At 42.7% G+C, this 13390-nt stretch overlaps 1 protein-coding gene across 2 annotated transcripts in view; it reads left to right on the forward strand.

Annotated features, from left to right (window-relative positions):
- Positions 1–13390, forward strand: part of LOC118964702 (ras-related protein Rab-6B) — a 146605-nt gene that overhangs the window by 110126 nt on the left and 23089 nt on the right. For both annotated transcript variants that reach the window (XM_036978937.1, XM_036978938.1), the window contains exon 7: positions 3106–3172. In XM_036978937.1, coding sequence (XP_036834832.1) covers positions 3106–3172 — 67 coding nt within the window. The remainder of the gene's footprint in view (positions 1–3105; positions 3173–13390) is intronic.

Consider the following 13390-nt stretch of genomic DNA (forward strand, 5'->3'; position numbering starts at 1 on the left):
TTTCCCTGGTCTAATGGCTGTCTCTCCCTGGTCTAATGGTTGTATCTCCCTGGTCTAATGGTTGTATCTCCCTGGTCTAATGGTTGTATCTCCCTGGTCTAATGGTTGTCTCTCCCTGGTTGTCTTTCCCTGGTCTAATGGCTGCCTCTCCCTGGCTGCCTCTCCCTGGCTGTCTCTCCCTGGTCTAATGGCTGCCTCTCCCTGGCTGCCTCTCCCTGCTCTAATGGCTGTCTCTCCCTGGTCTTAATGGCTGCCTCTCCCTGGTCCATATACAAATACTCTCCCTGGTCATTAAACAAATGCAACGTTGGACAGGAAATAGCACAAGTTTAAAAGATTAAAAGAAAAAAATTACAATAATACAGATTACATTTTTTTTTAAACGACCATTTCAACACTACAATACATGTTTATGTTTAATAAAAACAGATGCGAATCTCATTTAACAAATTCAACATTAGACTCCTGAACTGCCTTATCGGCACCAGGGAATGAAGATGCAGCGAGTTCTGCAAGTTGTTCAAAAAAAGGGGGGGGGGGGGGTGTTAAACCTAATTTGGTGGAGACCCGAGGAGTGAACGGGTTTCGGAAACTCATGTTTTTATGATTTAACACTGAAGTTAGGTAAGTCGGGAAGTCGGGAAGCAGGGAAGTCGGGAAGTAAGGAAGCAGGGAAGTCGGGAAGTAAGGAAGTCGGGAAGTCGGGAAGTAAGGAAGCTTGTGTAGTATGGCTTTGGAAACAAAAAGGGAATAGTGAAGTGATCTACAGGACTTTAATGAGGAAAAACCAAACCAAACTGCCAAACTGTTGAAACAGGAAGCAGTGATGAGTATTAAAACGGTCACCTGTGATAAAGCGAAGGGCGCGATGGTAGACGGCGTTAAAACGTTTAAGAGTAGTGGCTGCTGCATTCTGGGAAATAGTGTCACCATTGTCAAGAACTGTCAGGAAAGGTTGACTGTACAATCGGCTTCTTGCTTTTTAGGGAGAGCCTAGATTTAAAATTTTTTTAAAAAGGAACCCACTTTAAATCTGAGCATCAGTATATTTTTTATAATCTTGTCAATCCAAATGCCCAGATATTTATGGGCGGAAACCCAATCGATGGGAGAACCATTCAATGAATAAATATGTAGTCCATCTGAAAATGTGGGTTTTTTTTGTTGCGAGAATTAGAGAACAACATACCTTTAATTACGTTTCAGAAGCCTTATGCTTTAAAAATGGCCAACAAAGAAACAAGAGGCGAAATAAATAATATCTTCATCCAGACTAAGTGGATCTGCTTTTATGCTTTTTAGATGACAGACCAAACAAATTATGATGAATAGAGATGTATGCTTTCTTGTGTCATGCTTTTATCTAATATTTCATGTCCAGGTCCATGAAGGTCAAATGAGGATATGTTTTGATAGATTGCTTATAGGAACAATAGCTAAAATCCTTTCAAACCAAAAAACACATTAAATGACCACCCTGACATTTGTTTCGGTGACACTCCTTCAGATGCGTCCTAAATGGCTTTTGTGGACCCTGGTCAAAAGTAGTGCACTACTACCCTATAGGGCCTGGTCTAAAGTAGTGCACTATTACCCTATAGGGCCTGGTCTAAAGTAGTGCACTACTACCCTATAGGGCCTGGTCTAAAGTAGTGCACTACTACCCTATAGGGCCTGATCTAAAGTAGTGCACTACTACCCTATAGGCCCTGGTCTAAAGTAGTGCACTATTCCCCTATAGGGCCTGGTCTAAAGTAGTGCACTATTCCCCTATAGGGCCTGGTCTAAAGTAGAGCACTATTCCCCTATAGGGCCTGGTCTAAAGTAGAGCACTATTCCCCTATAGGGTCTAAAGTAGTGCACCATTCCCCTATATGGCCTGGTCTAAAGTAGTGCACTACTACCCTATAGGGGCTGGTCTAAAGTAGTGCACTATTCCCCTATAGGGCCCCAGGGCCAGCCTCTGGGAAGTCATTGAGCATGATGATCCTGTCTGGTGGTCTTCCCTAGTGGGGGACACTATAGTAACACGCTGATAGACCAGCCTCTGGGAAGTCATTGAGTATGATGATCCTGTCTGGTGGTCTTCCCTAGTGGGGGACACTATAGTTACAGATGTATTATAATTGACTTGGAATGTAATGAGAGGGCAGTAGTCCCTAGAATGGCACCACAGATTAAGTAGTGTGACCGAGAGGGTATGTCAAGCTGGCTATCACCCAACTCATCCAGACCGAGAGGGTATGTCAAGCTGACTATCACCAGTGTGACTGACTGACTGTGTGACTGTGTTACTGACTGACTGTGTGACTGACTGACTGACTGTGTGAGTGCTTTATAATGTGTGAGCTATATCCCTGGCTCAGTGCATGATGGAGCTTCCTTTCTCAGCGAGGTGATTGGGTCGTCCACAGGTGACGGAGATGAATGGATGAGACATTCTCTCTGTCTGGTAGCAGACAGACTCTCCCCGGTTATGGACATAGCATGAGTCACAGTGTACTAACTCTCTCTCTCTCCCCCCCCCCCCCCCTCTCTCTCTCTCTCTCCCCTTCTGTCTGTCTCGGACTCTCTTTCTCTCTTCCTCTATCCCTCCCCCTCTCTCTGTTTATTTTCTCTCTCTCTCCTCTCTCTCTCTCCCCTTCTGTCTGTCTCTCTCTCTTCTTCTTTGTATCTATCTCCCTCCTCCTCTCTCTGTTTATTTTCTCTCTCTCTCTCTCTCCCCTCTCTTTCTCTCTCTCTCTCTCTCCCCTTCTGTCTCTCTCTCTCTTCTTCTTTGTATCTATCTCCCTCCTCCTCTCTCTGTTTATTTTCTCTCTCTCTGTCTCTCTCCCCTCTCTCTCTCTCTCTCTCTCTCCCCTTCTGTCTGTCTGTCTGTCTCTCTCTCTTCTTTGTATCTATCTCCCTCCTCCTCTCTCTGTTTATTTTCTCTCTCTCTGTCTCTCTCCCCTCTCTCTCTCTCTCTCTCTCTCTCTCTCTCTCTCTCTCCTCTCTCTCTCTCTCTCTCTCTCTCTCTCCCCTTCTGTCTGTCTCTCTCTCTTCTTCTTTGTATCTATCTCCCTCCTCCTCTCTCTGTTTATTTTCTCTCTCTCTGTCTCTCTCTAGCTGTTTCGGCGTGTGGCAGCTGCCCTTCCTGGGATGGAGAGCATGCAGGAGACAAGCAAGGAGGGAAGTATCCTTTCACTGCACAGGCACTTAGCCTCAACTCAACTACAGGTAACATACATGTAATGGTTGGTGGTTGTGAAAAGGACTCAACTCAAGTTACAGATACAGATACAGGTACAGGTATAGATATAGGTATAGATACAGGTACAGGTACAGGTACAGGTACAGATACAGATACAGGTACAGGTACAGATACAGATACAGGTACAGGTACAGATACAAGTACAGATACAGATACAGATATAGATATAGATACAGGTATAGATACAGGTACAGGTATAGATATAGATATAGATACAGGTATAGATACAGATACAAGTACAGATACAGGTACAGATACAGATACAAGTACATATACAGATACAAATACATATACAGGTACAGATACAGATACAGGTACAAATACAGGTACAGATACAGATACAAGTACATATACAGATACAAATACATATACAGGTACAGATACAGATACAGGTACAGGTACAGGTACAGATACAGATACAAGTACAGATACAGATACGGGTATAGATACAGGTATAGATACAGATATAGATACAGATATAGATATAGATATAGATACAGGTATAGATACAGATATAGGTACAGATACAGATATAGATACAGATATAGGTACAGGTATAGATATAGATACAGGTATAGATACAGATATAGGTACAGGTACAGATATAGATACATATATAGATATAGATACAGGTACAGGTATAGATACAGGTATAGATACAGATACAGATACAGGTACAGATACAGATACAGGTACAGGTACAGATACAGATACAGATACAGGTACAAGTACAGATACAGATATAGATATAGATACAGGTATAGATACAGGTACAGGTATAGATATAGATATAGATACAGGTACAGATATAGATACAGATATAGATATAGATACAGGTACAGGTATAGATACAGGTATAGATACAGGTACAGATACAGGTACAGATACAGATACAGGTACAGGTATAGATACAGGTATAGATACAGGTACAGATACAGGTACAGATACAGATACAGGTACAAGTACAGATACAGGTATAGATACAGGTATAGATACAGATATAGATATAGATATAGATACAGGTATAGATACAGATATAGGTACAGGTACAGATATAGATACAGATATAGATATAGGTACAGGTACAGATATAGATATAGATATAGATACAGGTATAGATACAGGTACAGATACAGATATAGATATAGATACAGATACACTTACATATATAGATACAGGTACAGGTACAGATATAGATACAGGTATAGATATAGGTACAGGTACAGATACATGTTTAGATACAGGTACAGATATAGGTACAGGTACAGATATAGATATAGATATAGATACAGGTATAGATACAGGTACAGATACAGATATAGATATAGATACAGGTACAGGTACAGATACAGATACAAGTACAGATACAGATATAGATATAGATACGGGTATAGATATAGATACAGATATAGATACAGGTATAGATATAGATATAGATACAGGTATAGATACAGATATAGGTACAGATACAGATATAGATACAGGTATAGATACAGATATAGGTACAGGTACAGATATAGATACAGATATAGATATAGGTACAGGTACAGATACATGTATAGATACAGGTACAGATATAGGTACAGGTACAGATATAGATATAGATATAGATACAGGTATAGATACAGGTACAGATACAGATATAGATATAGATACAGATACACTTACATATATAGATACAGGTACAGATACAGATATAGATACAGGTATAGATATAGGTACAGGTACAGATATAGATATAGATACAGATACACTTACATATATAGATACAGGTACAGATACAGATATAGATATAGATATAGATACAGGTATAGATACAGATATAGATATAGATACAGGTACTCTAATATAGATATAGATACAGGTCCACCTTTAGCTGTAATGACTCCAACCAAACACTTCCTGTAGTTGTTGATCAGACTCTCACATCGCTGTGGAGGAATTGTGGCCCACTCTTGCATGCTGAACTACTTTAACTCAGAGATATTTGTGGGTTTTCAAGCATTAACTTCTCTTTTCAAGTCCTGCCACAACATCTCAATTGGGATTAGATCTGGACTTTACGAAACTTCAAATTTGTTGCTTTTTAACCGTTTTCATGTAGACTTGATTGTGTGTTTTGGATCATTGTCTTCCTGCATGACCCAACTGAGCTTCAGCTCACAGACGGATGGGCCTGACATTCTCCTGTAGAATTGTCTGATACAGAGCAGAATTCATGGTTCCTTCTATTAAGGCAAGTCGTCCAGGTCCTGAGGCAGCAAAGCATCTCCAAACCATCACACTACCACCACCACCATGCTTGACCGTTGGTATGAGGTTCTTACTCTGGAACGCAGTGCTTGGCTTTCACCAGACATAATGGGGCCCATGTCACACAAAAGGTTGGCTCAAGTTTGACAAAAAGCACCTGGATGATTATCAAGACTCTTGGAAGAATGTTCTAGAATGTTCTATGGACAGATGAGTCAAAAGTAGAACTTTATGGACATTTGATTTCAGAGTCTAGCAAGACTGTTCTAGTGCTGTTTCGACAATTACATTTTACAAATGTTGAAGAGAGTGGGGCTCAAGCTGCATCCCTGTATCACCCCCCGGCCCCCAGGGAAGAAGTCTGTGACAATTTTGACCATACACTTATTGTTTGTGTACATTGATTTTAATATTAATTAATATTTACTCCCCCCCCCCCAACACCGCTTTCCATCAGTTTATACAGCAGGCTCTCATGCCAAATTGAGTCAAAAGCTTTTTTGCAATCAACAAAGCATGAAAATACCTTGCTTTTGTTTTGATTTGTTTGTTTGTCGATTAGGGTGTGGAGGGTGAATACGTGGTGTGTCGTACAGTAATTTGGTAAGAGGCCAATTTGATATTTGCTCACGCCATTTGTTTTCACTGAAGAAATGTTGGAGTCCGCTGTTGATGATACTGCAGAGGATTTTCCTGAGGTTACTGTTGACACAGATTCCGCTGTAATTGTTGAGGTCAAATTTGTCTCCACTTTTGTGGATTGGGGTAATTAGACCTTGGTTCCAAATATTGGGGAAGATGCCAGAGCTGAGGATAATGTTGAAGAGTTTGAGTATAGTAACTTGAATTTGTGGTCTGTATATTTTATCATTTCATTAAGGATACCATCAACCGCACAGGCCTTTTTGGGTTGGAAGGTTTGTATTTTGTCCTGAAGTTCATCCAATGTAAGTAGTCTTTATTGTAATAGGAGAACCCAGTGGGTTCTGGGTAGTCTTTATTGTAATAGGAGAACCCAGTGGGTTCTGGGTAGTCTTTAATATAATTGGAGAACCCAGTGGGTTCTGGGTAGTCTTTATTGTAATAGGAGAACCCAGTGGGTTCTGGGTAGTCTTTAATATAATTGGAGAACCCAGTGGGTTCTGGGTAGTCTTTATTGTAATAGGAGAACCCAGTGGGTTCTGGGTAGTCTTTATTGTAATAGGAGAACCCAGTGGGTTCTGGGTAGTCTTTATTGTAATAGGAGAACCCAGTGGGTTCTGGGTGGTCTTTATTGTAATAGGAGAACCCAGTGGGTTCTGGCAGTCTTTAATTTAATAGGAGAACCCAGTGGGTTCTGGGTAGTCTTTAATGTAATAGGAGAACCCAGTGGGTTCTGGCAGTCTTTAATGTAATAGGAGAACCCACTGGGTTCTGGGTAGTCTTTAATTTAATAGGAGAACCCAGTGGGTTCTGGGTGGTCTTTATTGTAATAGGAGAACCCAGTGGGTTCTGGGTAGTCTTTAATTTAATAGGAGAACCCAGTGGGTTCTGGGTAGTCTTTAATTTAATAGGAGAATCCAGTGGGTTCTGAGTAGTCTTTAATAGCTGGTATTTTAGTAGATGATCGTGTTTGTTTTTTCTCTTTGTTCTTGGTTAAATGGTTAGAAGGTTGGAGAAGTGGTTTATCCAGACATCTCCATTTTGGATAGATAGCTCTTTGTGTTGCTGTTTGTTCAGTGTGGACAGGTTTCTCCATGTCTTTCTTAGGCTTTTGTACTCTTCCTCAAGCCATTTCTCATTGCTGTCAATTGTCTAAGGTTTTCAGCTTGAATTGTTTTTATTTTATATGTTAGCTGATACACTGTTCAGGCTTTCTACTGCTAAGTTTACACCTTCACTATTTCAGGGAAACATTTTGTCCAGGAAGTCGTCTAGGAGGGATTGGTTTTGTTTTTGGACAATTGTTCCTAGGTAGGTTTCTACACTATCTTCCTTCCATCTATAGCATTTCTTAATATCATGCAGTTTATTGGGCTTTGATGCCCCCTTCTCTCTCTCTCTCTTGCTCTCTTTCTTTCTCCCTGCCTCTCACCCACTCTCTACCTCTCTCTCTATCTCTCACCCACTCTCTGCCTCTCACCCTCTCTCTCTCTCTCTCTCTCTGCCTTTCACCCACTCTCTACCTCTCTCTCTCACCCTCTCTCTCTACCTCTCACCCACTCTCCCACTCTCTCTCTCTCTCTCTACCTCTCACCCACTCTTTCTCTCTCTCTCTTTCACCCACTCTCTTTCTCTCTCCTCATCTCATCCATTGATGCCAAGCTGCCAGTTGACCACAGAGCCGCAGGGTGTGTTTCACAGACAGGTTGGGATATTAAAGCCAGTGGTTGCAGTTTTTATACAGAAAGAAATATCCAGCCCCCCATAGACAAACAAACCTCTGACTGACATGTTGTTTCCTTTGTGCTGAAGAAAGGAATTCATATTCTTGGAGAGTTCAACAGTTTGTAGTTTCTGTCATGGTCAATATAATAGAATATACACTGACTGTACAAAACATTAAGAACACCTGCTCTTTCCATGACATGAACTGACCAGATTAATTTAGGTGAAAGCTATGATCCCTTATTGATGTCACTTGTTCAATCCACTTCCATCAGTGTAGGTGAAGGAGAGGAGACGGTTAAAGAAGGATTTTTAATCAAAGGATCAGAGAATTGATCAAGTACTGAAAGCATAAGCTACAGCTAGCTAGCACTGCAGTGTATAAAGAGAGAGAAAGACAATTAGTTGAACAGTTTTGAACAAATTCATTCCTTAAAAAATAAATGACAAGTGAGAGAGAGAAAGAAAGAGCTTTCATCCATAGTATTTTTCCCACTTACTTAGCTTGTGAATGCAGCTAGTTAGTTTAGCCTACTCAAACACCCGGCTCAAACAGAGAGGGATGCTATGTTAGCTAGCTGGCTATGGCTATCCAACAGAGAGGGATGCTATGTTAGCTAGCTGTCTATGGCTATCCAACAGAAAGGGATGCTATGTTAGCTAGCTGTCTATGGCTATCCAACAGAGAGGGATGCTATGTTAGCTAGCTGGCTATGGCTATCCAACAGAGAGGGATGCTATGTTAGCTAGCTGTCTATGGCTATCCAACAGAGAGGGATGCTATGTTAGCTAGCTGGCTATGGCTATCCAACAGAGAGGGATGCTATGTTAGCTAGCTAGCTATGGCTATCCAACAGAGGGGGATGCTATGTTCGCTAGCTGGCTATGGCTATCCAACAGAGAGGGATGCTATGTTCGCTAGCTGGCTATGGCTATCCAACAGAGAGGGATGCTATGTTCACTAGCTGGCTATGGCTATCCAACAGAGAGGGATGCTATGTTCGCTAGCTGGCTATGGCTATCCAACAGAGGGGGATGCTATGTTCACTAGCTGGCTATGGCTATCCAACAGAGAGGGATGCTATGTTCGCTAGCTGGCTATGGCTATCCAACAGAGAGGGATGCTATGTTCGCTAGCTGGCTATGGCTATCCAACAGAGAGGGATGCCATGTGGGGTAATGTGATTGAGGTAGTGTGATGGTATGTGATGGAGGTAGTGTGATGATGGTATGTGATGGAGATAGTGTAATGGAGGTTGTGTGATGGAAGTAGTGTGATGATGTATTGTGATGGAGGTAGTGTCATGGATGTATTGTGATGGAGGTAGTGTCATGGATGTATTGTGATGGAGGTCGTGTGATGAGGTAGTGTGATGGAGGTAGTGTGATGGTATGTGATGGGGGTAGTGTGATGGGGTCGTGTGATGGGGGTAGTGTGATGGAGGTAGTATGATGGAGGTTGTGTGATGGAGTAGTATGATGGAGGTTGTGTAATGGGGTAGTGTGGTGGAGGTTGTGTGATGGGGTAGTGTGATGGAGGTAGTGATGGGGTAGTATGCTGTTATGTGATGGAAGCAGTGTGATGGAAATATTGTGATGGAGGTAGTGTGATGGAAATATTGTGATGGAGGTGGTGTGATGGATGAAGTGTGATGGATGTAGTGTGATGGAGGTTGTGTAATGGGGTAGTGTGGTGGAGGTTGTGTGATGGGGTAGTGTGATGGAGGTAGTGATGGGGTAGTATGCTGGTATGTGATGGAAGCAGTGTGATGGAAATATTGTGATGGAGGTAGTGTGATGGAAATATTGTGATGGAGGTGGTGTGATGGATGTAGTGTGATGGATGTAGTGTGATGGAGGTAGTATGATGAAGGTAGTGTGATGGAAATAGTGTGATGAGGTAGTGTGATGAGGTAGTGTGATGGAAATTGTGTGATGGAGTAGTGTGATGGAGGTAGTATGATGAGGTAGTGTGATGGAGGTAATGTGATGGAGGCAGTGTGATGAGGCAGTGTGATGGAAATAGTGTAATGGAGGTAGTGTGATGGAGGTAGTGTGATGGAGGCAGTGTGATGGAGGCAGTGTGATGGAGGTAGTGTGATCAGGTAGTGTGATGGAGGCAGTGTGATGGAAATAGTGTGATGGAAATAGTGTGATGGAGGTAGTGTGATGGTATGTGACGGCAGTAGTGTGACGGCAGTAGTGTGATGGAGGTAGTGTGATGGTGTGATGGCATGTGATGGATGTAGTGTGATGGAGGTAGTGTGATGGATGTATTGTGATGGAGGTCGTGTGATGAGGTAGTGTGATGGAGGTAGTGTGATGGGGTCGTGTGATGGGGGTAGTGTGATGGAGGTAGTGTGATGGAGGTTGTGTAATGGGGTAGTGTGATGGAGGTTGTGTGATGGGGTAGTGTGATGGAGGTAGTGATGGGGTAGTATGCTGGTATGTGATGGAGGTAGTGTGATGGAGGTAGTGTGATGGAAATAGTGTGATGGAGGTAGTGTGATGAGGTAGTGTGATGGATGTAGTGTGATGGAGGTAGTATGATGAAGGTAGTGTGATGGAAATAGTGTGATGAGGTAGTGTGATGGAAATTGTGTGATGGAGTAGTGTGATGGAGGTAGTATGATGAGGTAGTGTGATGGAGGTAATGTGATGGAGGCAGTGTGATGAGGCAGTGTGATGGAAATAGTGTAATGGAGGTAGTTGAATGGAGGTAGTGTGATGGAGGCAGTGTGATGGAGGCAGTGTGATGGTATGTGACGGCAGTAGTGTGACGGCAGTAGTGTAATGGAGGTAGTGTGATGGATGTAGTGTGATGGAGGTAGTGTGATGGATGTATTGTGATGAGGTCGTGTGATGGAGGTAGTGTGATGGAGGTAGTGTGATGGTATGTGATGGGGTAGTGTGATGGGGTCGTGTGATGGAGGTCGTGTGATGAGGTAGTGTGATGGAGGTCGTGTGATGGAGGTCGTGTGATGGGGTAGTGTGATGGGGTCGTGTGATGGGGGTAGTGTGATGGAGGTTGTGTAATGGGGTAGTGTGATGGAGGTTGTGTGATGGGGTAGTGTGATGGTAGTGATGGGGTAGTATGCTGGTATGTGATGGAGGTAGTGTGATGGAAGCAGTGTGATGGAAATAGTGTGATGGAGGTAGTGTGATGGAAATAGTGTGATGGAGGTAGTGTGATGGATGTAGTATGATGAAGGTAGTGTGATGGAGGTAATGTGATGGAGGCAGTGTGATGGATGTAGTGTGATGGAGGTTGTGTAATGGGGTAGTGTGATGGAGGTTGTGTGATGGGGTAGTGTGATGGAGGTAGTGATGGGGTAGTATGCTGGTATGTGATGGAGGTAGTGTGATGGAAGCAGTGTGATGGAAATAGTGTGATGGAGGTAGTGTGATGGAAGCAGTGTGATGGAGGTAGTGTGATGGATGTAGTATGATGAAGGTAGTGTGATGGAGGTAATGTGATGGAGGCAGTGTGATGAGGCAGTGTGATGGAAATAGTGTAATGGAGGTAGTGTGATGGAGGCAGTGTGATGGAGGTAGTGTGATGGAAATAGTGTAATGGAGGTAGTGTGATGGAGGCAGTGTGATGGAGGCAGTGTGATGGAGGCAGTGTGATGGAGGCAGTGTGATGGAAATAGTGTGATGGAGGCAGTGTGATGGAAATAGTGTGATGGAAATAGTGTGATGGAGGTAGTGTGATGGAGGTAGTGTGATGGTGTGATGGATGTAGTGTGACGGCAGTAGTGTGATGGAGGTAGTGTGATGGCATGTGATGGATGTAGTGTGATGGATGTAGTGTGATGTGTGTGTTGGTTTGTGATGGTGGTAGTGTGATGGTATGTGATGGAGGTAGTGTGATGGAGTTAGTGTGATGGGCCGTTTTGACATCAAACTCGATCATTTTGAATTGTGACAATTTACTGGACATACAGTATATGATGATAGATTATTTTGAGTAAGAAGTCACGCTGTACCCCAAGTATACCAAACATTAAGAACACTTTCCCAATATTGAGTTGCACCCCCCCTTTTTTCCCCTCAGATCCGTCTCAATTCGTCTTGGCATGGACTCTACAAGGTGTCGAAAGCCTTCCACAGGGATGCTGGCCCATGTTGACTCCAATGCTTTCCACAGTTGTGTCAAGTTTCCTGGATGTCCGTTGGGTGGTGGACCGTTGTTGATACACACAGGGAAACTGTTGACGTGAAAAACCCAGCAGCGTTGCAGTTCTTGACACCAACCGGTGTGCCTGGCACTTACTACCATACCTCGTTCAAAGGCACTTAAATATTTTGTCTGGCCCATTCACCCTCTGAACGGGACATACACTATCCATGTCTCAATTGTCTCAAAGCTTAAAAATCCTTCTTTAACCCGTCTCCTCCACTTCATCTCCACTGATTGAAGTAGCTTTAACAAGTGACATCAATAAGGGATCATAGTTTTCACCTAAATTCAACTGGGTGGACAACATGTCAGGTTAATGGAGGACATCCCCAGGAAGTTGTCATAATTACTGTGTAATGGTAGGGGTTTGAGAACCACAAGCCTCCTATATTTTGTATTGAAGTCAATGTACCCAGAGGAGGACGGAAGCTAGCTGTCCTCCGGCTACACCATGGTGCTACCTAACAGAGTGCTGTTGAGGCTACTGTAGACCTTCATTACAAAACAGTGTGTTTTTTTCAATAATTTGGTGATGTGAATATATTTAGTATATTTTATCTAAAGATATTTTTTAATATTTCACTATTTACATTTTTCTGAAATTGACTGAGGATGGTCCTCCCTTTTTCCCTTAAGGAGCCTCCATTGCTCCGTCACACACACACACCTTGTCAACCAGCTTCACATGGAAATATTAATGAGAGAGTAGAGTAGGACAAGAATAGAGCAGAACAGAGTAGGACGAGAACAGAGCAGAACAGAGTAGGATGAGAACAGAGCAGAACAGAGCAGAACAGAGTAGGACGAGAACAGAGCAGAACAGAGTAGGATGAGAACAGAGCAGAACAGAGTAGGACGAGAACAGAGCAGAACAGAGTAGGATGAGAACAGAGCAGAACAGAGTAGGATGATAACACAGTAGGATTTTATACATTTTATTTAACCTTTATTTAACTAGTCAAGTCAGTTTAGAACAAATTCTTATTTACAATTACGGGCCTACCAAAAGGCAAAAGGCCTCCTGCGGGGCCCGGGGCTGGGATAAAAAATATATATATATATTATAAATACAGGACAAAATACACATCACGACAAGAGAGACAACACTACATAAAGAGAGACCAAAGACAAAAGAGCAGGAGTAGAACAGAGTAGGAAGAGAATAGAGCAGGAAGAGAATAGAGCAGGAAGAGAACAGAGCAGGAAGAGAACAGAGCAGGAAGAGAACAGAGCAGGAAGAGAACAGAGCAGGAGGAGAATAGAGCAGGAAGAGAACAGAGCAGGAAGAGAATAGAGCAGGAAGAGAACAGAGCAGGAAGAGAACAGAGCAGGAAGAG

This window comes from Oncorhynchus mykiss, chromosome 5, assembly GCF_013265735.2.
Source record: "Oncorhynchus mykiss isolate Arlee chromosome 5, USDA_OmykA_1.1, whole genome shotgun sequence".
Classification (NCBI taxonomy): domain Eukaryota; kingdom Metazoa; phylum Chordata; class Actinopteri; order Salmoniformes; family Salmonidae; genus Oncorhynchus; species Oncorhynchus mykiss.